This window comes from Vollenhovia emeryi, unplaced genomic scaffold (assembly GCF_000949405.1).
Source record: "Vollenhovia emeryi isolate VEMERY1.0 unplaced genomic scaffold, V.emery_V1.0 DF939139.1, whole genome shotgun sequence".
NCBI lineage: Eukaryota > Metazoa > Arthropoda > Insecta > Hymenoptera > Formicidae > Vollenhovia > Vollenhovia emeryi.
Window position 1 is genome coordinate 2002055 of NW_011967227.1, and position 26126 is coordinate 2028180.

General features: G+C 40.4%; 4 protein-coding genes across 8 annotated transcripts in view; 3 read left to right on the forward strand and 1 right to left on the reverse strand.

Annotated features, from left to right (window-relative positions):
* LOC105567284 (pyruvate kinase-like) overlaps positions 1 to 3502 on the forward strand; it is a 12804-nt gene extending 9302 nt beyond the window's left edge. For all 4 annotated transcript variants that reach the window (XM_012022040.1, XM_012022039.1, XM_012022041.1 and 1 more), the window contains 6 exons: positions 283 to 627; positions 720 to 906; positions 1221 to 1742; positions 2128 to 2466; positions 2670 to 2826; positions 3321 to 3502. In XM_012022040.1, coding sequence (XP_011877430.1) covers positions 283 to 627; positions 720 to 906; positions 1221 to 1742; positions 2128 to 2466; positions 2670 to 2826; positions 3321 to 3333 — 1563 coding nt within the window. In that variant the 3' untranslated portion in view covers positions 3334 to 3502. The remainder of the gene's footprint in view (positions 1 to 282; positions 628 to 719; positions 907 to 1220; positions 1743 to 2127; positions 2467 to 2669; positions 2827 to 3320) is intronic.
* A 1877-nt stretch (positions 3503 to 5379) lies between these two features.
* LOC105567286 (protein MAK16 homolog) lies at positions 5380 to 7576 on the forward strand. The gene is made up of 7 exons (XM_012022042.1): positions 5380 to 5484; positions 5565 to 5611; positions 5702 to 5845; positions 6468 to 6780; positions 6859 to 7086; positions 7180 to 7257; positions 7327 to 7576. The coding sequence occupies exons 1-7, from the start codon at positions 5470 to 5472 to the stop codon at positions 7471 to 7473; spliced, it is 972 nt and encodes a 323-aa protein (XP_011877432.1). The 5' UTR covers positions 5380 to 5469; the 3' UTR covers positions 7474 to 7576.
* Positions 7577 to 8171: 595 nt separating this feature from the next.
* Positions 8172 to 13649, forward strand: LOC105567287 (post-GPI attachment to proteins factor 2-like). 2 transcript variants are annotated; one of them, XM_012022045.1, is made up of 5 exons: positions 8172 to 8367; positions 9154 to 9474; positions 9546 to 9813; positions 9896 to 10093; positions 10186 to 13649. In XM_012022045.1, exons 2-5 carry the CDS (start codon positions 9289 to 9291, stop codon positions 10317 to 10319), a joined length of 786 nt encoding a protein of 261 aa, XP_011877435.1. In that variant the 5' UTR covers positions 8172 to 8367; positions 9154 to 9288; the 3' UTR covers positions 10320 to 13649. The 2 variants fall into 2 exon arrangements, with proteins under 2 accessions (XP_011877435.1, XP_011877434.1); XM_012022044.1 differs by lacking the exon at positions 8172 to 8367 and adding an exon at positions 8684 to 8805.
* A 4340-nt stretch (positions 13650 to 17989) lies between these two features.
* Positions 17990 to 18713, reverse strand: LOC105567322. The gene is made up of 2 exons (XM_012022103.1): positions 18270 to 18713; positions 17990 to 18130 (listed from the first exon to the last, which is right to left on the reverse strand). The coding sequence occupies exons 1-2, from the start codon at positions 18711 to 18713 to the stop codon at positions 17993 to 17995; spliced, it is 582 nt and encodes a 193-aa protein (XP_011877493.1). The 3' UTR covers positions 17990 to 17992.
* Between the last annotated feature and the right edge of the window lie 7413 nt (positions 18714 to 26126).

Here is a 26126-nt window from a genome sequence, read left to right on the forward strand (position 1 = left end):
CCGTTGGCAATAAGCTGTTTTCGTGCATGTTTTTATTAATGACATTTTTCTATTGATGTTATTTTGATCGTTATGTAATCAGCTTATAAATCTCCAATTCATTGGCACATCCACCTGTGAACTGTGATGCGCTGTGAATAACGCGTCCTCAAAATCAAGTTCAAGTCACATTAAACTTCCTATACTATATATGTATATTTTTATATTTATCCGACAATTGATAAATTTCCTGATTTTATCTTTTTAGTCCGAATTTCTCCTGATCTGATTGAGCTTTTACAGATGGCTGGCAAGCAGAACACCCAGGCGTTATACGCCCAAAGTCAGTTGGACCACATGTGCGCTCTGGATATCGACAGCCGAGTATCCTTCGTCCGTTTGTCCGGTATCATTTGTACAATCGGTCCCGCATCCAGATCTGTGGAAACCTTGGAGAAAATGATAGAGACAGGGATGAATATTGCCCGAATGAACTTCTCTCACGGATCCCACGAATATCATGCCGAGACTATCGCCAATGTTCGCCAGGCGCAAAAGAATCTCACTACCCGCGCCAATATTAACATTCCTGTCGCTATCGCTCTCGACACGAAGGGTCCTGAAATCCGTACTGGGCTTCTAGAAGGCGTATGTTAATGAGACGTTAATACATTCAAAATACAAAAATTTCAATTTGACGCGATGGGTAATATTTGAAAATTTCACATCCATTTTAACAGGGTGGTTCGGCTGAAGTTGAATTGGTTAAAGGCCAGAGTTTTAAACTGTCCACCGACAAAACGTATATGGAGAAAGGGAATGCTCAGGTTGTTTATGTCGACTACGAAAATATCTCGAAGGTGTTAAAGGCGGGGAATCGTGTATTCGTGGATGATGGCCTGATTTCCCTCATTGTTTCTGCTGTCAGTGAGTATCATTCATGTGTATCTCTTCAATTTTTTGTGTACATGCTTGCATGAAATAAATTGCTATTAAAATTATTTTCTATTTTTGAATATGACATATTTTTCAGTTTAGAACATAAAAAATTTCTAGTTACTTAAAAAATATATAAAATTCGAGTATTACATATTTGTCAATGTATAAAATATAATATTAATGATTGTAACTTAAAATTATAATTTTAATCTGCTATTCTGTATCTCAATAATAACAAATATTAATATAAGTGTGGAAAATATCATTGTTAAGAATATTATCAAATTTATCTTATTTTTTAGGTCCCAATTTAATCTCGACAACCGTTGAAAATGGTGGTATGTTGGGCTCTCGCAAAGGTGTGAATTTGCCGGGAGTACCAGTGGATCTTCCAGCAGTGTCAGAAAAAGATAAATCCGATCTTCAGTTTGGCGTTGAACAAGAAGTTGACATGATATTTGCTTCCTTCATTAGAAATGCTGCTGCATTAACTGAGATCCGCGACATTCTCGGTGAGAAGGGTAAAAACATCAAAATCATATCGAAGATCGAGAATCAACAGGGTATGACGAATCTCGACGAGATTATTGACGCGTCCGACGGCATCATGGTAGCGCGCGGTGACTTGGGAATAGAAATACCACCGCAGAAGGTATTCCTTGCACAGAAGTCTATGATTAGCAGGTGCAACAAAGTTGGCAAGCCAGTGATTTGCGCCACGCAAATGCTCGAGTCCATGGTGAAAAAACCACGTGCTACAAGAGCCGAAACTTCAGACGTTGCTAATGCCATTCTCGATGGTGCTGACTGCGTTATGTTGTCAGGTAATTTATTTCAACATATTGATATTAGAAAAGATCAGGATAGAACAAAATAATATCCTAAATAGCAGAACTAAAGAATGTAATAAACCAGTATACTTGAAGACACACGAAAAAAAAGAAAAGGAAAAGGGGAAAAAAGAAAAGAGAGATACATAATAAGACAAGAATGTACATGACTAAAAAGCTTTACATTAAGTGCATATTAAGTCCATATTAAATTTAAATAGTGTAGAGATGCATTCATGGAACTGAAATTTTTTTACCAGATAAATTAATGTTTATTTTTCTCTCTCTCTCTCTCTCCCTCTCTCGTACATGAATTAAGTATTGACTATTATTAGATGGGCAATTGTAAGTAATTATATTTGTCTGATTGTAATTTTAGGTGAAACGGCAAAAGGAGACTATCCTTTAGAGTGTGTTCGTACAATGGCCAATATTTGTAAGGAAGCGGAAGCTGCGATCTGGCAAACTCAAATCTTTCATGATCTATCCAGCAAAGCTGTGCCGCCTATTGATGCTACACATGCCGTTGCCATTGCAGCCGTAGACGCATCTGTTAAATGTTTGGCTAGTGCTATCATTGTTATTACAACATCTGGTAGATCCGCACATCTAATTGCGAAATATAGGCCTCGTTGTCCCATTATTGCGGTTACCAGATTTCATCAAGTTGCTCGACAAGCGCATTTGTATCGCGGTATATTACCACTGTATTATTCAGGTAAATTTATATATCATAATGTTTTTATTTATAAATAACGGAATATATATATAAAAACTTGGAGAGTAATCGTGTTTAACTCGTAATATATATATTTTTTCTAACAAATATAAACAAGATTTGATTTTCTAAAAATAGATTGTATTTTAAAATATATGATGTACGTGTGTGCGTGTAATACTCAACACTAATCTTTATTACAGAATCACCATTGGTTGATTGGGTGAAGGATGTGGATGTACGCGTACAATACGGATTAAGCTTTGGCAAGAGTCGTGGTTTTGTCAAAACTGGTGATTCTGTTATAGTTGTGACAGGATGGCGGCAGGGTTCGGGCTTCACGAATACACTTCGTGTTGTGTATGTAGAACGTGAATTTATTAGAGAAGATCCTGCATGCACGATTTATAGCGACAGCGATGACTACGACGATCTCTTTTAAGTGTTGCATGATACCCTATCTTATCTGTATTCCTTAATTTGTTTTAATAATTCTATAAAATATTCACTAAATATTACCATCAATTTGCACATTTATGACAATTAAAGTAAATAATTTAAAGTACATTACTGTAATTACACGCAATATATTTTTATACTGTAACAAAAATATATTCTACATGTAGTAGAGATGGATATATTAATTAATACATGTATTTCTTATTTAAATACATGTTATTGTCGTAAGAACCGAAGTAATTTTAATATTGTTTGTGTTTCAGCATATTTTTCTTAAGATATAATTTGTGAAATCAATTAAAGTATAGTTATTCACTCACTGTCCATATTGTAGTTGCTTTTTTGGTAGTAACACATCTAATTATTTATATTAATTAATGTTTTCTCTTTTTCAGATCTGTTGATTAAACTCCTATTGTATGGGAAAGTTATAGGAAGCATAGTCTTCGTGGGCATAGATATAATACAAAGAAAATACAGAGATTACAGAGTGATACTTGAACATGTACGTAAATGTATATGATTCTTTTATGAGTTCCATTAAATACAGTCATATGACACTAATCTTAATAGTAAACCCAGTATTATTTTATCGTTGAAATACATAGAATATAATACATAAAAAAAGGAAAAGTATGACACGTGCAAATGCGCACTTACACACGTGCGAGCATACGTTGTGTCTCGTTTAAGCATTTCAAATATTCCAAAAACAAGATATTCGTTTAAACATGTATTAGATAAAAGTTTTTCGAAAAAGATGAGGTTGTACACGTGTTGAACTTTCAGAATTCATTTCGCTCGGAGCTATTTAATTATTTACTAGATTTCTACTTGTGCTTTCTAAGGAAAATGAAATAATTCTGATTGACTAAAAATTTCGACTTTTATTCACTTTTATAAAATCATCTTTCTTTTTCTTCCCTTTAGACTACCAAATTTTGATGCATTTTTAAAGAATCTTGTTTTTGAGATATTTGAATTTCAAATGGGACATGCGCGCGTACACACATACACACACATATATATATAATACTATTACATATATCAAATTTCAATAATTTAATATGTATAATGAGTAGACAAATAATTCTATGATTATTAACAATATAAATGGTCGAGTATTGAATCCTCGTGATTCTATATAGAAATAAAGATCTGTATTTTGCATTACTGTATGTTTAATTACCAATTCATAATTTATAATATAAAGAAATTGTCAATTTTTATATTAGGTTGGTAGGACAATAATGTCGGATTTTAACTTTCAACTTTAAACGCATATATCTTAGCTCAGAGTAAAGTGTATTAATCGAAATAAGAACGACGAGAAACAAGTTTATTTATTCCGGTAACGTAGAATTTCAACGTCCTGAAATCGATGAACTATCGAAAGGCATTTTCAACAGCACTGTAGTAGTTGTTGAAGACCTGCTCTTGCAGGTCGAGGTGCTTAAAAAAGTAGTAGTCGGTTGGCGAGAGGTCTGGTGAGTATGGTGGGTGAGCCAGAGTTTTGTAGTCCAATTTATTCAGTTTCTGCCGCGTCGTTTGTGCGACGTGTGGCCGTATGGTAGCCATTTTCCCTCCTTTTGGATCTTTCCCATCGCACGTAAACGTCTGGAAACAGTTGATTCATCAACTGCTAAGCTGTCTGAAAGTTCTTTGAGAGTTTGAGCTGGGTTTTCGTCCAATAAGTCTTGCAATTCATTGTCTTCAAACTTTTTTGGTCCTCCAGACCGTTCTTTGTCATTGACATCAAAATCACCACTTTTAAATCGTTGAAACCAAAACCGACAATTGGGATATGACGGAGCAGCATCACCATAAGTTTCTAAAAGTGTTTGATGGGCTTCGGCAGCAGATTTCTTCAAATCAAACAACAAAAGTAATGAATGTCGAAAATGCAATTTTGAGCGTTCCATGATTAGCGTCTGTATACACTGAATAACTCAGTAATACTAAATGTTATTTTATGTAGAGAAATGTCAAAACCATCGAATTTAACAGTTAGGTTAGGTTGCTTACATTGATACTTCGTATTTTCACCAATAGATATCGCTGATCAAAATACATGCAAGCATCTAATATACATATATAGTAAAATGAATATATTAAAAGAAATATTTACTCCAGAAACAAGTAGCAAAGTCAAATATGTAAGACCGGCATTATTTTTCTACCAACGTATATATTACCTAATTTCCTTGCTTCTGAATCATTATTTGAAAATAATCAAATTTTACATTATTTGAAGTTTTAGAAAACTGGTACAGATTGAAGGGAAAAATGGTAGTATAGCAATTATATTATATTATTATTATCAAGCTATATTGAGCATGCGCACAATTGTAGCCAATAGAAAATAGTGTACCTTACCCCTCCCCTCATTCTGGCTTCACCTTTCTTCCTCGCCAATTTCGCCAGTTTATACTTGGTCTGTGTATTCCTATGTCTATGGTCTACTCTGATTCTTGTGTGAAATATACTGCGAACATAACCTAGTATTTGGCATACACGTTGGTTGAATCGTAGTAATCCTACAAGATGCAACACGACGACGTGAGTTAACCTCAAAATGCAATTACTTTTTTCTACTATTTCTGATTATCATCGTAATCCTATACGTAATAATATTCCAGGTTGTGTGGAGCGTTATCAATAAATCGTTCTGTTCCTTTAAAGTCAAGTAAGTGCGACCTTAAGAAGTGGAGAAACGTGCAAAAGAATTGCGAACAGCTTTAGTCTCATTGCTATAATCGTAACATTTCTTCTGCAGTACAAAGACGCAGCGGTTTTGCAGAAATGAGTTCAATCTTACTGGCTTATGCAGTAGGGCTGCGTGTCCCCTTGCAAACAGTCAATATGCCACGATTCGAGAGGAAAACGGTATCATTTATCTCTACATGAGAACAGCAGAGAGGTACGTTACATGATTTACAGCCACAGGCTCTAGTTGTCATCTCAAGACGATGTTCATTAAATTCGCCTATTATAAATGCGCGTTTGAAAATGGTTACTTTCATATGTTATTCTTTGCGAACTTTTTTTCTTATACACGTTTAAGACTTAAGATAGTCACTGTGCGTTACTTGGAGCGAAGACTTAAGCCTAGATCCATAATATGCTCTTTACATCTAGAAACATTCTATGTTGTAGCCAATAGTACACTTAAAAAATTTGTGCGAGTTGACGAATTGTAATATCAATAAATTTTCTAAGTCTATTGATATGCTTATACAAAATAGAATTGTTTTATAAATAGCTTTTAATCACAAAGAACACATTGTAGATTTTAGAGCAGAAAACGTTTTAAAAGTACAAGACAGCCATTCTGTTAATCTTACTAATGTAGCATGGTATTATTCTTTATAGCATTATTAGAATTGTACATTTTTTAGAACTGCAAAGAAACTGGAATTAGTTTCAACCGACATATAATTGTAACATCTACGGAATAAGTTTTTATCTTCCTATATGTATGCATATGTACAATATATGTATTGACTTGTTTGAAATTGAAATGTTAATTAACTTTCTTGTAGGATACATACGCCTAAAAATAGCTGGGAGAAAGTCAAACTGTCTAGGAATTTTGAAAAGGCGATACATCAAATAAATGAAAATCTACTTTACTGGCCTGGTTTTATAAAGGCAAAATGTAAACAGAGATTTCTCAAGATCACGCAGTATCTCATTCGTATGAGAAAGTTCAGGTTAAGACGCCAGAAGAAAATTGTACCGCTTCAGAGGAAAATCGAGAGAAGAGAAAGACGCAGGGAAGAAAAAGCTCTGGTTGCCGCAAAATTGGACAATGCAATTGAAAAGCAGCTTATGGATAGGCTGAAGAAGGGGATGGTAGCGTTGAATTTTATATATGTTATACTATAATGATTAATTGTGTTTTCCGAAATATTTGTTTTCTTGATATTTCAGTTCGAGGGTATTTACAATTTCCCGCAACGAGTGTTTGATAAGGCTGTGGAGGCTGTTGAAGTTGAAGGAGAAAGCGAACGGGAAGAAGAGCAGGAACTCGAGAAGGAGGTGGAGATGGAGTTAGAAGCAGACGAGAGGGAAATTGAGCAAGACGGTCCGGAATATGTTGAAGCTGATAGCAACGATGATTTTGAGGACGATGAGGATGACATCGAGGAACTTTCTATGGTAAAACTATTGTTCATTAAAGTGCAACTTTTTTATATTAATAATATTTCTTTACAAATAAGCTTTACAATAAGCTTTGTCAATACTCTGCAGGATGAAGATAGCGACTCTGGACAGAAGGAAGACGTCGAATTATCAGACAGTTTTGAATCCGAAGCTAGTGATATCGAGGTAAGAATTCTCCGGCTCAAGGCCTGTTACATTATAAGTCGTGATATAAACTGCTCGCCTTTTCACTAGGATTTAGTCGAGCCATCGTCGAGCAAGAGGACAAAGGGGCCGAAAGTCGTCAGAAAAAGCAAGACGCAGAAGAAACCGCGAGCGAGAGTGGAAATTGAATACGAAGTGGAAGACGAAAGTCAACAGAATAAACGGACACGTGTATAATAAAATTCTAATATACACATATATAAATATAATTCTTTGTAATAAAATTACAAAATGCTTTATACGTTGTTATCCAATGTTTCAATTACAATCGTTTTTAGTATGCGTTTTGTTTTTAATATGTTTCTCAAGGCGTGTAAGATCGTGAAACTTTAAGCTCTTTACTGACGGATACTGTCCTGGTACAATCCTTTCGCAAATGTAAAGAATTACTTAACGCCAGTAATTGATTAAACAATGTAGGAAAATTGCATGACCAGTGGCTGGCAAATTCTAATGAAAGAAATTCATTGCGAAAGATATCCCAGCCAGAGTGAGGTGATATTTTTCTACGTCTTTCGCAAATGTTCACAAACTTGTAAGACTGCGGATACAAAGAACATCTACAAATTTTAATAAAAATACGCACGATACATATGTATGGCATCAACATTAGCACCGTCAATGATTAACAAATATCTATTTCTACTATTCAACGCGCCACTAAATCAATGGTAAGCACGTATATATACATTTAAAAAAGGATAACTGTAGAAATTAATTGTTAATACTTTGCGAAAAAAAGTCGTGGGGAATTTCTGAAAATGCGCCATTATGAATTTAATAGAAGCCCACAATCTACCTCGTCGTATTGACTGTTTTGGTAGTTGCAGTGTTAAAAATCTATCCGTTCCAATAACGTTTGCCGAGTAAAACCGTTTCGGAGACGCAATGCCAATTTCAAAGGTTTCGCCCGCAGCGCGGGCTCGTGGCGCGAAGCGCGGGAGAGGCGCGAAGGGAGGAACACACACACACATACACACGCGCGTCTCATCGGTAGAGGGGAATCCGGGGAATCGGAGCAGACGACATTGACGATACGGCAATACGAGTTAATCGTGACGAACGAGAGGGGTGAGGCGAGTCGCCGAGGACCTCCTTCGAGAACAAGGGGAGAGGACACCTCCTCGGCGAGTGTCCGCCCGTCGCGCCGGTCGTCTCCGCGGGCGCGGACGCGCGAGCATCTCCGTATCTCGGCGCGGGGCGGGTGTCAGTGCACCTCGCAGTCCGCAGTGCCACGGCATTGCGCATTCGTCGGGGATCGTCACGCACGTTGACATTTGACTCTCCGCTATCGCTCTCGCCGATATCGGGACCCCTGCCCCCCCCCCTCCCCCTCCCCCGCCGCCGCCGCCGCCGCGATACGCGGGGTATTCGGTGAGCAGGTGCTCGCGGGCGAGACGAGAACCGGGGCCCACGAGTATGGTGAACCAAGCGCGGCTTCGCTCCTCCGCCCCCCGTCCGTAGAGCGAGTAGGTTATTCGCTTGAATCAAACGGCGATCGCGCACCAGGTGAGACGCGAGACGAGCGGCGCGGCGTCGACGTCGGATCCCGATGAATCCCCGCGAGGGGAGGAATTCGGGGGCGCCGGTTAGGCTCGCGCGACGCGGATCCCACGCTCCATTCGGGCAATTGGGCGCCAACTCGACGTGCCGGACTAGGCGGCGGCACACAGAGCTATCAACGCGCTCGTTGCGCGGATTGATCCCCCTCGAGGGAGGTTTCGCAACGTCCCGCGCTCGCAATTGGAGCCCCCGTTCCCGTACTTGTTTCGCTCGACACGGCCGCCGGCTGGCCCGGCAGCGAGCATCTGCGGGCACCTCGCCATCGCGATAATCCGTCATCTTTGTCTGTCCCAGGGATGTCGTGGCACGCGGAGTGACGCTGAGCATCGCCCAACGAGCCCGCAACATGAATCTGTACCGCACAATTATCTGACTGGGATCTACTGAACCGAGTTGTCGTGTCCGCCGGCTGCGCGCACAAATGCCAGGATGTTAAGCGGTGCTGCCAATATGGAACTGAATAATGTTGGGAGCAACAAGAGTTCCGTATACCTCGCGCTGTCGTTCCGAAAGCTGTGCCTGGCGACAGTCGGCTTGCCACTTGTATCGCTGCTGTTCTGCTTCATCACGGCGTACATATTTCAGCAGGACGACATTCACGAGACTCATTGTAGAGTAAGTCCTCGTTACTAGTCCGTTGCGACAAGCGAGAATTGCATTTGTAAATCGTGTCCGTTTGTCGACAGGTCTACAACATTCTTCCGTCGATCTCAGCCATTACCGGTGTATCTCCACAGAGGTATCTATGGCGTATCAGCATAGCGTTACATATTGGTCCTAGACTGGTTATCGCCAGTGTTTATCACTCGTACTATTACAAGATACTTAAGAACATTGAAGATGTGCCTCTAAAAATTAAGGGGAGTAGGCTCCTAAATCTCTGCTACTGGCTAAACATTGCCGAGGTAGCGGCTCTGTGTGGTGTAACATATATTTCTAACAGAGAGAATTACTGTAAGTAACTGACAATTTCCCGGCGCCTGCCACTAACGTGCGATGGGATATTTAGTTAATGACGTAAAAAAAAATGTTTCAGCGGTGCATGAAAAAATTTTCATAGTGTTCATGATTAGCTCGCTCATGTACATGCTGACCGCTGTGAGACTGGGTCGTCTAATAACTCCAAATGCACAAAGTCTTCAGTACAAACAAGCGCTCTTTATGATGAGTCTCGTCAGTACGATCGGTCTTATTGTTTTCTTTTTGAAACATCGACTGCTGTGTCACGACTTGGGTAAGAAACACGATTACAAGCATTTTTATATTCGTTGCAGCTTAAAAGTACTTAAAGAAAATAATAATAATATTTGTTACTATTTTGAGCAGCATTTAGTTGGTTTTCGCTATGTGAGTACGTGATAGCTTTTGCAAATATGGGCTTTCACATCATGGTGGTTTTGGACTTTCCAAAAGAGCAACTGGTCGTAGGCCACGGTTTACCGGCCGTGAAAATAGATTAACCTTTTAGGATAACTCGTCATTCTCATCGTCATATTAAAGTGCCTATTGCCTCTGCATGGAAGTGCTACAAACCGTGGTTTTTAAGAGATGAAAGTTTTGGACGCCACATGATGCACAATTTCACGATTGTCTCAGTTTTATGATATTTACGATTGTGTTTCACTCTTGTGAATAATATCATTTGCTTCCCGCGATATTTAAGAGACACCGACACCATTTTTATCTTTACTTTTATATCGACTAATATGATATTTGACCAATAATTCCGAATGTAAAAGGATACGTGATTCGAGAAAAATGAAGATGGAATATCTAGCGCTTCCAAAGTGTGGCACTGGTTACTTTCAAAGCGATGAAATATGTAACGGCCTTTAAATATCGTTTAGTAATAGAGTATGATCGTAGTAAGTGATAGTTGGACAACAGTATCCTACATACAAACAGCATTTATCGTTAAGCGTAAATTGAATATTATTACTCGCATCCTATGAGATTACTTGTAAAGACTTTTGAGCCTTCTTTTATAGAGATTTTTGCAAGGTGAGAATTCTAGTCGAATACTTTACTTCTAGTCGCGATTTTTTATTCGCTTTATGGTACTCCTATTTTATCTCATAAGTTGAAATTAGACTATAAGATACATTTATGTCAAATGGACTTTGAGATATTATAATCGTTAGTTCATTAAATGAACGTATACCATTTTGGATTATTGCAAAGACATTGTTGCGTCTTGTTGACAAATCTTACAATGAAAATCGTATATGTATATGTTAATACTCATTCACCTTGTAAGAGATTAATTCGTCTTGTATAGACTTTGAGATAACAAATTCAGCTAATATTCATGAGCCGCTCTATTCGGCATTATTGTAACTACAAACGTAGGGTAATCGCTCCTATGGTTTGTATGTAGTATACGATAGTTTCTTAATAGCAATTATCGAGACACTGACGATTATATAAAGCAGTCGTAATCGTGTTACACAAGAAAAACGTGTAAACGAGGATTGCATTCGGACCAGCGTGCGTTCAAGGTAAGATCGATATCTAAATATCTCATGCGAATTTATAAGACAAGTGTTAAAAGGGTTTCTATCAAGTTTCATGACTGATATTAATCTCTTGTTTGGCACACAGATGACATGTACACGATTTCTCGAGAACGCTGTATGGAGTTTTTATTTCTACTTATTATTACAATACACATTTTAAAAAACATACAAAATTTAGGCAAAATATGGGTTCGAGAGTACAATATGATTGTTGATACATGAATATTGTTTACAAAAGTAATTAATATTTAATTCGGAATATATGTATAATGATACATTTCAGCTCTGCTTGGAACCATCTTCGGTTGTGATAAGAATATATTACAATTATTTTTTAGTTGATTGACGATCTACTCTTTAAGATTGAGTAGTTAGGTAGCCAATAATTTCAAATTCATTAATATTAATTGTCTCCAGTTAAAATTTAAATTTGAGGCTATTAAAAAAGACATGCTATTGGACGTTAAAAACGCCCGAACTTGGTTAAGTTTTAGAAAAAGACACAATATTGTAATTTCCTCGAGCGAGAATCTCTATAACAAGTCTTCAAATTCAGAAAAGAAAAACGAAGGCCAAGTTATGCCAGAAGAATCTATAGAAGTTGAGAATTTGCCTTCAACCTCAGCTTCATTTTCGATTGCTTCTACACATCACAAGATTTCGGAAGAATCTATAAATGTTGAGTTAAAGATTGGCGTGTAATTTGACTGAATGATCATGGTAACCATGTCAAGAAAACGTGATAGTTGAAATTAAAACTGTGATAGAAAAATTAATTCATTGGTTGAATAATGGAAAAATTACAATAATTTTATAATCTAAGACATATATATAGAAAATATATTCAAATATTAGTAGGAATGTAAATATATTTTACATTATTCTTGATTAAATGTTACTTATTTTAGTTCATTAAGAATCGCATTTTTATGTGATCATTTTGAAATGTAACATAATTACAGGTGACTAATGAAGATAAGTTGAATTTTAATAACTTTAATCTTTGCTGAAACCAAACGCTTGGTAAGATTTTACAAATACATGTTTTATTTTAACTATTATTGGAGATTATGCAATGAAATTGTTACGAGTGTTCACCGGAAATCTTGTGCATGTTTTCTGCCGAGAAAGTTCCATGATTAAAAAGTCGAGACGAAATTGCATACGTGCGGGAATAGACTGATAAGGAGTGACAGCCGAGAGTGCAATATCTACGCGAAACATCTCTTGATGTTGCACTAATAAACAACGTATTCATTGTAATAAGAAAGATGGTACGTTATCGCAATGTGTCTCTTAGGATTTCGTTGTAGAAGGCCGATAGTGTCAGTATATGATCCTGGATAGCACTCGCAATTTTAATATCATTTTTGCACATTTTTACACACAAACATTATAATTGTAGCATATTTTGATATGACGAGTTTTTGTTAAGATTCCTCACATACCATTATCGAAGAAAGGAGAAAATGTTAATAGTCGATGCATATTAATCTCTAGTTTTTCGCAAGTACATTTGTCGTGGATAATCATGCGGAAATGCGCTAGTAGCTTTAGATGAGTTTTGTAATTATCGCGAAGAAGTAGCGCTTTATTTCTTCTGCACACACGGCGAATGCGATCACTCGAGCGTAACGTCTAAGTTCCTATTATAATTGGAATCTCATTTTTATATGTTATCATGATAAAATGATAAAAAGGGAAATAAATACACTCGGCAATCGTTTAATTTGCTGATACCGTTATCAGATCCCGTGCCAAGTGATGCACTAAAGATATATCATATGGAGTTTTATTACCGGTAACGCTATGCACGTTAATGGTCTTTAGGAATCTTTAATGAATCACTTGCGCTCCGTTGGCAATCGCTTGGCTCTTTAAATATATTTGCAGCAATGATTCGAAATCTTTTCTATATTGTATCTTTCATTCTCGCAAAGAAATGAGAATCGAAGATCAATATGACTAGATCGATTGTAGCAGAATATTTTAACGGAATCGTGGACTTTTGTTAATGCATTCTCGGAGTACAGTAAAGTTGTATAAAAAATTGCGCATTTTCTTATAAATTCCTTAAGGAATTTAAAGTAAATTTTTACTTTTTGGTAAAAATAGAATTGTACAATTAAATGTCAAGTAGTTATACATACTATTTCCAAAAGTTTGCTGATTTAAATGAGAAATTGTGCACTTACACATTAATTTATTCCAAACACTATCTTCGAATTCCTCAGAGAATCCATTATTCAAGAAATATACGCAATTGATGAAAAATCTTGTATGCGTTTTAGTCGATAAATGACGAACAACGCAAGTTATGTTGTGAGTTATCTGAGAGAATGTTAAATTTCTCTCGTACACATACATACATATAAATATATATATATATATATATAAGTATAAATTAATAGTATGTATAAAAGAATTTTGGTAAAGTTTTGTTTGCGCTAATTTTTCGTTTGGTGAAAGATTTAAAAATTGTGCTGGAACATTTTGAAATGGACATAATCTCACTAATATTCAGTTTAAAAGAGTTAATATTGTAAAATAATACTTCCACAGAAAACTGTGCTAAATATTTATTTAGCAATCATCTTTTTTTGTGATTGCGCCTCGCAATCGTTTTGCGATTTATTGATATTTATGCATTTATCATTAAGATATGAGCACATTCTCAGAGTGATTTAAGGAAACTAATGAGATTAAGTATGGTAAAGTGTAAGGAAAGATTATTCGTCGTTACGTTCTCTGAAAATATTTTTTCTTATTCGTAAGGCGAGCACGCATTTACGGCAGAAGCTTTTTGAGGGTGAAAGTTCTGGAAACATATTAAAAAATTTCGTCATATGAATTTTTATATTGGCGATATTGACTAAACATATCTGTCAAGAAATTCTATCGTACTCGAAGCTCTCTTCTTTCGCTGTAAATAACGCTAGTACGATATACAGTTTTCTTGTACAAACGACAGTGTATGTCAACAACTTACGAAACAGTGAACAGTACGATGATTCACCCTTCATTGATACGACAATTTAAACATTCAAGCTTGAAACGAAATCTTTACACACTGTCGAGTTGCAGCCATTTTTTTCTGCGACTCATATTTTTCGAAATAATTTTGCTACTGAAACATTTTTTTTTCTAATTTACAATGTATAACGAAATTATATCGACGAAGTGCTATGATCTCACAAAGAAGTTGCACGTTCCCGATATTATTTGGGTAATTAATAATTCTGTGATAATAAGCACAAAGCGATGTTGCTATATTCCATTTTACAAATTAGGTTTTCCTTATTTCTTAAATAAATTTGAATACTATTATACGCCACTTTAAATTATGTATGCACTCTATTCGTATTTAAGCATGCCAAAAATTTTAGTTGTATATTATCACAGAATGCATTTCCTCTGTTCTTATATTTAGACCGAATAGTGAATTTTTATAGTTATGAATTATTAAAGTTAAGAATTATATTATTAATGAAATAAATAGCAGTAAGTCTCTCTCTCTCTCCCTCTCTCTCTCTCTCTCTCTCTCTCTCTCTCTCTCTCTCTCTCTCTCTCTCTCTCCCCCCCCCCCCTCTCTCTCTCTCACACACACACACACACTCTCACATACACACACACACTCACTCACTTTAGTTTAGTAGTTTTATAAATTTTATAATTTATTCCTAATCCTTAATCTGATCTTTTATCAATAGATATCTTGTTGAATATATTATAGTTTACGCCACATTACAAGTCGTCCCTTTATTTACGCGGAGCATCAGTTCCAAGTGGTTTTTTTTTTACACGGTTGAGGCGTAAATTGAATCTATTCTATTTTAGTAAAAAAAAATATGCTAAAGGAAATCTTGTATATGTTGTAAAAATATTTATTTTACATATTTGTACAAAAGTAATAATAAGTTGAGGAAAATTAATTTAAATTTGATTCGCTGTCAGTACTGTACTCCAAAGTGAACTTTTTCGCTTTAGAAAAATTGCTAAACGACGCTAACTGGCAAATTCTAATTAAAGAAATTTATTGCGAAAAATATTACCTCAGCCAGGGTTTGAACCTGAACTTCCCGACACTCTAGGCGAGACGCCCGCCTAGAGTGTAGGGAAGTCCAGGTTCAAACCCTGGCTGAGGTAATATTTTTCGCAATAAATTTCTTTAATTAGAATTTTCCAGTTAGCGTCGTTTAACAATTTTTCTACATTGATTAATCATGTACTGGCGTCAAATAATTCTTTACGTTTTTCGTTTTAATTGGTTCGAAGTTACTATTCTTATCACTAGAAATTATGACTCTTCTACCTCAATTTAATTGTCATCTTGTTTCTTTTAACGATATATCTCTGACCATATAATCACCAAAAATTACCGCGTGCATAGATTTTCTGTCGCGTATAGCAAGTAAATCGAGGGACGAGTGATATTATTAATTACTTGCATTTCTTCGTGTGTGCGTACTTGCGACGAATTTCGAGATCCAACTTGAAAATTTTTCCGCAGTTTCGAAAGCAAACTTACGCCCAATGTTTCGAATATCTCTTTTCATCTCTGCCACAGTCTCGTGTAGTATAAATCAGAGTAAGAGCAATCGAGCTTCGAATCCAGCTGAAACCTGCAGCATTGCCGAAGGTAATTGAACTCTGTTGACCTTAATGTAAGGGAATAAACGAGCGCGATTAAATGGCTATCGTGTGACACAAACGAGAATTTTCATCGTCCTCTCGCGTAACCAAATTTAACAAGTCTCTTCCTTCAGCCGTGCTTAAGATTGGACAAAGACTCGAACACTCTATTCACGTTTCTACTGATTTTATGTCACTGTACGAAATAACTGTATTTTCCTACACATACATACACACGCGCATATAAACACACTTGGTCGAGCCATCATCATCCGCTGTAATTTCCGATGGGCATACGACTACTTTGTAATATAGTGTATATTTCTTGTGTAACAATCGGTTTAGGGCTGGTGCCCTATACTGTGATTAAACGTGTATTTCTGTGTATGTGATGACCTGTAACGGGTCACGATACTGATTTCGATCAGGACAAGAATGATTTCTATTTGTAACGAATGATTGTCAAATAAAAACTATCGTATACAACCAGCACACTCTTATTACATTAACAATTTACATCTATGTTTTAAGACTTGAAACAAATATAATTTTGATGGCTTCAAATATTTGTGTCAAGACAATGCACATGCAATAACTAACATGATATATTTTTTCTTACTTTATCTTGGAATTTTTTTTCAAAAGAAGGGTCTTTTCTGGACGGTTATCTATATATCTAGGTTGGAAAATTTACTCTTCGTGGGTTTTAACTTTACGATACGCAACATTTCACGATTGGACCTTTCAGGTGTACGTTCCTTTTGTTGTTCTGAAATGTATGACGATGAAAGTGAATGTAAATTCTTGAGAATAGTTGTCTTCAAATTTTACAAGATTTCCAATTTCAAAATTATTGAATGCAAATCATACGAAAATTAAACTTGATTAGGTTGATACATTTATAAAAGATCAGATCACATAAAAACACTTGATATCGTAACATTATCCTTTCTATTCTATCCTTTTTACGTCAAAAAGTTCGGTCGAACTGGACAGACGATTTCAAACGCTTATCCATATAGCACTTAGGCCCGGTTTTTTATTTTGGTTAATCTGGTTAGGTTAACCAGAGGTTAATCAACTCTCTATCTTTTTCTATACTATTATCTAAGAAGAGACAGGTAGTCGGCTAATCTCTGATTAACATTTAACCAGAAAATGAAAAACCGGGCCTTAATGTCACTGGATTAAACAGGCTGGTTTGCTTTTACGTTAAGTCTCGCTATCAATGACTGGGTGATTTGTTACTTTTTCAAGATTTTGATATTTAAATTGAGTTGCTTAAATGCATTTAGTGAATCCCACGCAGTAAAGTCTGAAACTTGAATCAGGGATCTTAACGATATCTGAGTCTTCTTTGCACAATCAGATACCTATCCTATGTGTGGATATATTTTTCATGTATTTGCTGCCTGGGATATTTCGTTTCCAACATTTGTCGTATTGTTTCGCATTCCGCAGTTTTTCCTCGTCCACAAATTGTTTATCAATTCAAAGACTTTATTAGCGCAAACCATATTATTAAACATATTTCTTAAATAACGTCTTTTAAGCATAAAAATTATGTATGTGGGTGTACTTGAAATTAAATAAAAGATAACTCTTATTAACGAGTGACTCTTTAATTCGAAATTGATTTATAATTTAAGGATCATCGTTACTTCAAGACTACAACAAACAGCATTTTAGTTTCTCTATAATCGAGAAAAGGTGTATCTTGTGCACGTAAGTCTCTTTCTCAACGTATTCGAATTTAAAAGCTATATTAAGACGCGCGACTAATGTAAGAAAATCAGAGAAAAAGTTTAAAGTCGATATTTGCTGACGTACTCCCCAAACCTTATCGTTCTTCTCAAACAAACCGTCCCTTCTCCCGTGTGTACGTTCAATCTCAAAAGTGTTTGAATTCTCTTTGACCTATTTCGTTATTTTGTCAAACCTTCCCCACGGGTCCCTCTTTTTCATCATTTTAATTCTCGTAGGAGCTACCGACGGACCGTCTGCACACAAGATGTAGGTTCATAAACGTCGACGTCGATGACCGGGAGCTGATGACTCGGTGGATAATAAGCTTCTTGACACTCCAGCGAGATCAGGGGTCTCGGCTCACAGCCGCTACAGATCTTCAATTTTACACATCACGACGTCACAATTCATTTAAGTCAATAACGCAGCGGCTCTCGAAGGCAATCGGTCACATCGATCTCGCGAATTCGCGTTGAGCCGCAAGCTGTGAGCCGTTCAGGTTCAATTGAAGAAAACTTTGCACACAGTCCCATCGGCGAATCCTTCGTCAGGTATCGAAATCCTGGGAACGTCCCTCTCGTCCTCGCGGCAGTCCTCGTAATCGACCTCGAACACTTTTATGCCGGACGTCTGACGATCCCCGACATTCTCCGGCTCGTCAGTTTCGAGGAGGGAAATGATCTCAGGATCGCCGTCCCAAATCTCGGCATTGATCACGCTGCGGCCGCGCGCTACGCGGTCTTGTCCCCTGGAGGTTGCCATCGGTAGCGCGGATCCGTCGACGCTTTGCAAAAATCGCCCCGGCATTCTGACGGCCAAAGTCTTTTCGTGGCCGTGCTTTCTTTCGATGCAGGCGTCCAGCATCCGGCGGAGCCTCTGCGCACTGTCCGGCTCGGTCGAATGCAACAGCGCTAACGCGTCCGAGAGACTCTCGTCGATTTCGGATCTACTCTCGTACATTCTTGCGAGGCTGGTAAAAGTCTTCGGATTCTGTTCGAGTGAAACGCCCCTCGGGCATCCGTAATTTGTCTTGGCGACACTTCTAAATGTTTGACAGGATTTTGCAATTTTATTAAACGGATGATTTCTCTGGACTATTTTGGACAAAATGCGAAGACCAAGACAACTAGTAGTATCGCTCGTGAAAAAAATTAATGTGTGACTTTTTATTTCAAAAAAGAAGTAACAAACTGGCTAACAACACAGCGCGTCCTTTTTAGACTTCTCGAGACATTCGGGCCGGATTTAATTTGGACGCGCAAATGGCCGAGGGTTAAAGAGCATAGGACGCATTTCGAATGTTTTGGATTTGACATTGTTCGCTCACGTACGAGACGCGACGATGCGAGGCCGGCGAAACGGCGTTCTTGACGAATTAAGGGCCGGCCATGCACGAAGGAGTGTAGCGGCAAGTGGTCCTGCGGACTGGTAACAATCCTGGGAATTGTACGGACAGGGACGTTCTACGGGATTTAGATATGCGAATAGTATCCCCGGGAACGGACGTTCGCCGTGAAATGTGCCGAAGGAAGGTGGCCGGCATTTATCGGGCTCGATCATCGACTCGCCGCCGCTTGTATATCGACGGAATCGCATCGACGACGCACCATTGTCCCCGTGGCTGTTTGCTAATAGAATCCAGCGCTTATGAGCGTCGTCCTCCGGCAGTCGGATACTGGACATTGAATATTCAACAAACGCATTTCAACGTTACCGGGCCAGCGACGTGAACGCGTCACGGACAACGCCGGTCCATTGCGACGACTCGGAGAACGTTTGTCCGTGGTATCACGTTATTTTCGCGTTACGGGATAATTCTGCCCACCGCGCGTCTTATAAGTAGTAATTACCAGGGTTGAGAGTAACTCGTTACCTGTAACGAAGTTACAGTTACTTTTTTTTTTGGTAACTCTAACTTAACTTCGTTACTTTCTCTCCATCTGTAACTGTAGCTCAGCTCAGTTACATTAATAGTTACTTTATGTATTTTTTAAACCTCCACAAGTTGCATTAGGCCTTGCATTTGCGCACGAGCGCCTTTATTAACGCTTTACAAGTCAAATGCAGATTTAATATTTTCATTCTTATTGCAAGAAGGTAACTGCAAAGTAACGATTCCGTTACCCTTTGAATAACTGTAACTGTAACGCGTTACTTTTCAGAATTGGCAACTTGTAACTGTAACTAGTTACATTTTTAGCGAAAAATCTGTAACTGTAACTAGATCAGCTAGATACTTTTATAAAGTACCTTTCCCAACCCTGGTATAATTACAGATGTACAAGATGCAGATGACAAGAATAGCTTCTGCGTAATAATGAACGATTCAACCTCCTTCATTGCACGACAATTTTTCTAGCATCCCGTATTCGTGAATTCCAATGGAACGCGGGTCGTTCCGTCAACGTCGGCTCTCCTTGTACCGTCTCGTAGCCGCGCGGCGCGCTTTTTCAAGGTTTCTGTCAACGAGCCCGCGCGAGCGTTTCTTCGTCGCGCTTTTTCGGAAACGGCACGGACGGCTGGGGCGCGGGGTGGGCGAGCGGAAAAGCATCCAATTATCATGCCCGATGCCGGGGCTTCTCACCCTGCACAAGCTCGGTACCAGAATCGACTGGAATCCGGCCGGGAAGCCGGGCCCGGTAGACGTCGAACGAGTGGGATTATTCCGCGTCCGGGCTCGGGGCCGGGGGGCCGTGCGGGGGCGGGCCGAGGGAACAATGTCGGAAACGACGGGGACGGTATGCCGAGATATGCAGGATATCGCGCAGAACTGCGATCCTTCGAGGTCTGTGCGAGGAGAGCGAGAGAGCTATGAGGATACAGCAGTGGCGCAAGTATAGTGAGCCAGATATGTACGCCCCGCGGCGCCGGGAGAGAGAGAGAGGAGAGAGAGAGAGAGAGAGAGACAGAGAATACGTCTCTAAGTGTATTACCTCTCCGAGGTGAAAAGAGAGAGAGAGAGAGAGGGAGAACAAGAGAGCCGCGTACCGCCTAAATATGTAATAATATCTACGGGAGATACCGGCATTCCCCGACCTCGAGAAGAATTCGATCAAAATGTGTCGCGATACTCTCCCGGTATGCCAGGTGAGGTACGCGTTCACCTCCCTTCTCCCTCCGCCCTCCACCCCTTCGCCTGGCTTCCTGCCGCCCCCTTTCACACCCGCCCCTGCCCGCCGCTGCGTTTCCTCCGCGTTTCTTCTCCCGTCGTTGCTTTGTCCTCGTTTGCACACGATCGGATACAATAAGAGTGGACGCGGACGTTCTCGCCGAAGGCTGCCACGTTTCACCCTCGCGTGCGCGAAATCTCGGATCGGAGGGATAAAGAAGTGAAATATCAGGGACTCCACCGCGATTCTTTTCACCTACGACTTTTCCTTGTCAAACGGACCCGACGCTTCTCCAGCGAGAAAATTTGCAATTACTTTTCCTCGCCGTTCCTCGGCCTTTGGAATCCATTTTCAAATCGTCCCGTGCTCTTCGGCAACGACATTTCAACAATGTCAAAATCTGATAAAATAATGGTTATGGCGTAGTCACATAATTGCCCGAAAACCTTTAGAATTGCTGAAAAACTTGTAGATTGAAAATTACATAATGGACCTTATATTTCTCTCGTCTCTTCTCCTACTCTCGTCAATTACATATAAATCGCAAATTAAATTTACAAAGAACTAGCAAGGAGGCGAGAGAGAGAGAGAATCGCGGCGTATGATAAAAGTTGGTAGGAAATAAGGAAACGAATAATTTAGAGTCGCTTACCGCGAGGCGATTCCATCTGAAGGAGAAAATCCTCATATTGCGGGAGCAGCGTCTCTGCTTTTAGGTGCAGCAGGAATTTCCGAATGCGCCATTCGCGTGATATTTTAATACTTTATACCTCACCGTCCTTGCGAGTAAATCTCTGCCATGATAAGACCCGTCAGGAATTTCACCCCCGCGGAACATCCGCCGTTTATAAGAAATGTTTTCGAAGTTTATGAGGGCGACGCGAAGTCCTGGTATGGGGCGGATCTAAAGCCTTCGCCCTTCTTCCTTTTCTCTCTCCTCCCTTTTTTTTATTTCCCTTTTTAAATAAAAGCAACGCCGATAGAGGAAAAGCGCCGTGTCGCAAAACTGACAATAAAATGACGTCGTCTTTGGAATATCGTCGAAAAATGCGATGAAAAATTTTCCTTCAAAAATTTGCACTAACAGAGCACCGGTGTGCGTCATAACTTTGCGCGTCGTTAAATTCGCATTTAATTTTCGGAGCGATTTTCCAATCGAATATTTTGCAGAAGCCCCGGGCGCGCTCGCGAATAATTATAATAATTTGTATCGCGCGTCATTTGCATTTCGCTAAACAGTTTTTAGTGGCTTCCGCGCGTGATATGCCGTCGCTCATATTTTACGTTCTTGGCGATAATTTCTTTTCTAAAAGACAAATCGCCCCATTTCCTTGCGTAACGATCAAAAATTGGTAGACCTTGAACCTTCTGCGTAAGACGAACGGTGCGAAATGTGTAGTTTGTGAATGTAACAGTTGCGACGTCGACGTACCTTCCGTAACTTTGCGAAACAAGAGCATCGTGCACGCTTATGATCTTGACTACAATTCTACGGCTACAATCCCGAGTTGCTCCGGCTAACGCGATGTCCAATTCGAGCATTGTGACGTCATGGATTTAGACGCGGGCTGGAATTAACTGTCTTCCATATCGGAGATGCAACTCCGAACAATACACGGTGCGGTAGGTGCATCTCGCGCGAGGTGATACCACGTCGATGCGACGGTTCCCTCGAATTACGTTCTTTTACGCCACAGAAACGCTGCGACAGAAGCAGCCTCCTTTTAATTTGTAAATTGCTCGAGTCACGCAAGTAGATTAAACCCTCATTCAAAGATATTTTCTAAGGGGCACAGAAAATTCAATAAAATTAATTTCAGTGAGTTCAAAATTCCAAACCTGAAGACCCGTTTCGAAATCTCTGGGTCTCCCTCTGTCCCCGTTCGTTTCTAACGTGCGAAAAAGGAAGCTGGCGAAATTACTCGGCGACCGTAACATCGGACGTGAAAACAGAAAGAGACCGCTTGTCCGCGTTTTATTTCGAATTACTGCCGTCGGGGATTAAAATTGGATAGGGTAGAGAAGGGGGGAGTCGCGACGGATGTAAAAGCCGAGGGAAGATTACGAATTCATAACTTTGCAAAATGAATTCCTATCGATCCCTTTTTAATTCATCTCGCACGGACGCGCCTACATCGGGCCCGCGCGAATCGTGTGCGACGTCGACTCGACGACGCTGCAGATTTCTTGCAGGAGTCAGGTGCGGAGCGTCGGACGCCGATGCGGTGCGTGTCGATGAACCATGGCCGCCCATCCTACCGAGTAAAGTCAGCAGACGCGGCCGAATGCAAAGTGCATCGTTGCATAATGCGGAATCACGCGTGCGATGCTTCCTTCGCGACACGCGGAGCGATAGCTAGCGGAAACAAAAAAAGAATACATACACCCATAAAGCGCGCGCGTATCCCTTTCTTTCTCCCTAGGGCTGCGTTCGGAAACGTCAGCCGAATGCACCCGCGTATCATTTCATCCCCGTTTAACATTCGGTCATAGTACACGCACCGGCATAAATGCTGTCCCTATCCTTGTGAGATGCACGCACACAACTACAGGGACTCTAGTTGTACAACTAGCACGCCCACTCTCGGTCGGTCCTTTGATCTTTTCGGTTTCGATCACGTGGTATTCCGCCATGGTTTTTGCTATAAAATCCTGTCACACTGTCACACTGAGTTCGCACCACCGCGTGTACAACATCCGTCTCATTGGCCGCGCGTTCAGCAGAAAAAGCTGCTCTGCATCTGCTGTAAAATTCGTGAATCTGATTGGCGTGCTCTCTTGATCTTGAGCGAATTTCAGAGCGTACGCCGATCAGATTCACGAATTTTACAACAGTTGCGATAGCAGCCTTTTCTGCCGAACGCCGCCATTGGCCCCACCAAAATGATGGCGGACGCGCAGAAAGGATCGACGCGAAACAAAACAAATGACAGAGTGGGCATACCAGTTTATACTATGATTCGGTGAGCGATAAAGAGAAACGATTACACTCGAGCACTCGGGTGACGCTTCCGTTGCCTCGCGCTCGCGCGGCAGCGCTCCGGCAGTTGTTCCGCGAGGGTAATTGCCGATCCCGCGACGAAAAGGACAGCTTTCCCCCCTTTTGTCCATCGCCGCGCCGGCGTTATTTCCACGCTTTTCAATTAGTTATCTTCGGCATCGGCGGAACGGCGCGCTGCAGTTTTATGACTTTTACGGCTATCGACGTTAAATAGAATTCGCGGCATACCGGCCGCGTCGTGCGTTATACGCTGCCCGGGTCGAAATAGCTCGAATAAGCGGTAGGGCATAAAGAGCGGGATAATTGTCAATTTCATCGCGAACGAGACTCCGCATGCCGCGCATTAAAATAAGATAAGCTCGCCCCGCTTCATTCTCTCCCTCGGCCGTTTTCCTTTTTCCCAGCCCATTAAAGCCCTCCCTCCCTCCTACCTCCCGAGGGGGCTCCGTTAGAAAAGTACGCTAGCCGGCGCGGCACGGGTACAGCGGCTTCGGGGGATTACGTCTTTGGCGGAATTTCTATTATTATCTCATTGTGTGTGCCGCGTGAGCGGGCGCGACGGGGTAAGCGCGATGATAACGCGCTGGTGCGTATTCCGATATCCAGAGGTAAGTGTGGCCCTACTCACGGTTAGCTCTCCCGCTAATCCGAAGGGAAGACTGATCCGCGCGATCTCGATCACCGCGGACACCCGCGCGTTTACACAACAGACAATTCCGACTGTGATAGAAAAAAATGTAGTACTTGAAACTATAATTGCATAGTAAAATAATTATAGTCGGGAGTATCATTTTTATAGTAATTATTACTATAATATTAGTAATTGCAACCATAGAGACACAGTGATGCCAACTATTAAAAAAATTCACTATAAAATATAAGCTTTCAACTATTATCTGTTAAAATATCCAGGCAATGAATAGTAAATTAGCTCACTATAATTAACTATAAATTCAATATAAAATATAGGATTATAGTTACTCTAATCTTTTTTTTTCCTATCAGTGCGTAGTGAAGACAGACGCAGGTCCGACGAGGTCTTGACGTCAAAGTTAACCGGGCAATTTCTTCGGAAAGGTACGGCGTTACGAAGGATGGCGAGCGAAAGAGCAGTCGGGCAGCCGGAAGTCGGGCGTTGACGCAATTAGGCGATTAAAAGGACGCGCTAGGCGACATATCGAGGTTCGTCGTTTCCATTCGACGTGCGCGTCACATGCGACGCGAATGAAAATCTCCCGTTTCAAGCCTGACGGCGTGGCACGGGGCAACGGGCGTATCGCGTCGCGTCGCGTCGCGTCGCGCTTTACCACATTGCGCTGCCGCTCGGACCTGTTTGTAAACTTTTGTGCGGCACAATGCATCCGAACTGACAAAAGGAGCTCATTGCGCGGCAAACGTTTAAAGGCATTAATTACGGCCGGGCTTTGTGCCAGTCGCAAAAGTTAACAGCTCCGGGCATTATTTTCGTACGCGCGCCGAGTTTCGGTTTGCGAGAGCGCGCGCTGTTTGACGTCGTCGTTATTAATCCGCGTTTTCCTTTTTGAGATACCGCGTTATTGTCGCGCAGCGTTTTTGCGAAATGGCCTCCCTCCGCGTCACTTTTCTATTATATATCGCGTGGATATTGGCAACGGGGCCTGCAAAACAGAAAAAGCTTTTGCAGGAATTAAAAATGGAGGGACTCGTGAAAGAATAAATATATAAGTGTAAAACGCGCGCCGTAATCGCGGGATGCAAATTGAATTATATAATACATGATGGGGGGTGGTGACGATGGGTGAATTCGAAATAATTTTCAACACCGCAAGCTAAACAGGGAGAACGGAGTACGCGCTTGAAACTAAACGCGTCCGGGCACGCGAGGGAAAATACACTCGCAGAAACGGGGCGGAAATCACCCCGCGTCATTTCCAACTCGTCCGAATGGTGCGTTCTATTCGACTAGGGCAGTAGGGCCGTCGCCGTCGCTCGAAGGGACTAGAACGCGCGGAAGATGCGTTAATTGGCGAGCCTCCTCTTCGGGCCCGGCGATACTACATCCTCATTTATTAGCGCATTTATTTTCAAAGCCTAAAATGCGAGCCCTGAAATTCAACAAGTGCCCCTCGAACCTGAAGCGAGCGAGGGAGATAGAGAGAGAGGGAGAGAGAGAGAAAGCGAGCGGACGTGCGAGCGCGCCCAACCAACAACCAGCCTCTATTACGAGCGTGACGCGACTGATCCCGCCGCGGGCGGCGGGAGGGCGGGGAACGGGCGGTGGGG

Coding starts and splice junctions, on each gene's coding strand:
- LOC105567287 (XM_012022045.1), top strand. CDS start 9,289: ATGTTAAGCGGTGCTGCCAATATGGAACTGAATAATGTTGGGAGCAAC. Junction 9,814..9,895: donor TTCTAACAGAGAGAATTACT/GTAAGTAACTGA, acceptor AAAATGTTTCAG/CGGTGCATGAAAAAATTTTC. Junction 10,094..10,185: donor ACTGCTGTGTCACGACTTGG/GTAAGAAACACG, acceptor TATTTTGAGCAG/CATTTAGTTGGTTTTCGCTA.
- LOC105567322 (XM_012022103.1), bottom strand. CDS start 18,713: ATGTACGAGAGTAGATCCGAAATCGACGAGAGTCTCTCGGACGCGTTA. Junction 18,131..18,269: donor CCGATGGGACTGTGTGCAAA/GTTTTCTTCAAT, acceptor GTAAAATTGAAG/ATCTGTAGCGGCTGTGAGCC.
- LOC105567286 (XM_012022042.1), top strand. Junction 5,612..5,701: donor TTCTGTTCCTTTAAAGTCAA/GTAAGTGCGACC, acceptor TTTCTTCTGCAG/TACAAAGACGCAGCGGTTTT. Junction 7,087..7,179: donor ACATCGAGGAACTTTCTATG/GTAAAACTATTG, acceptor AATACTCTGCAG/GATGAAGATAGCGACTCTGG.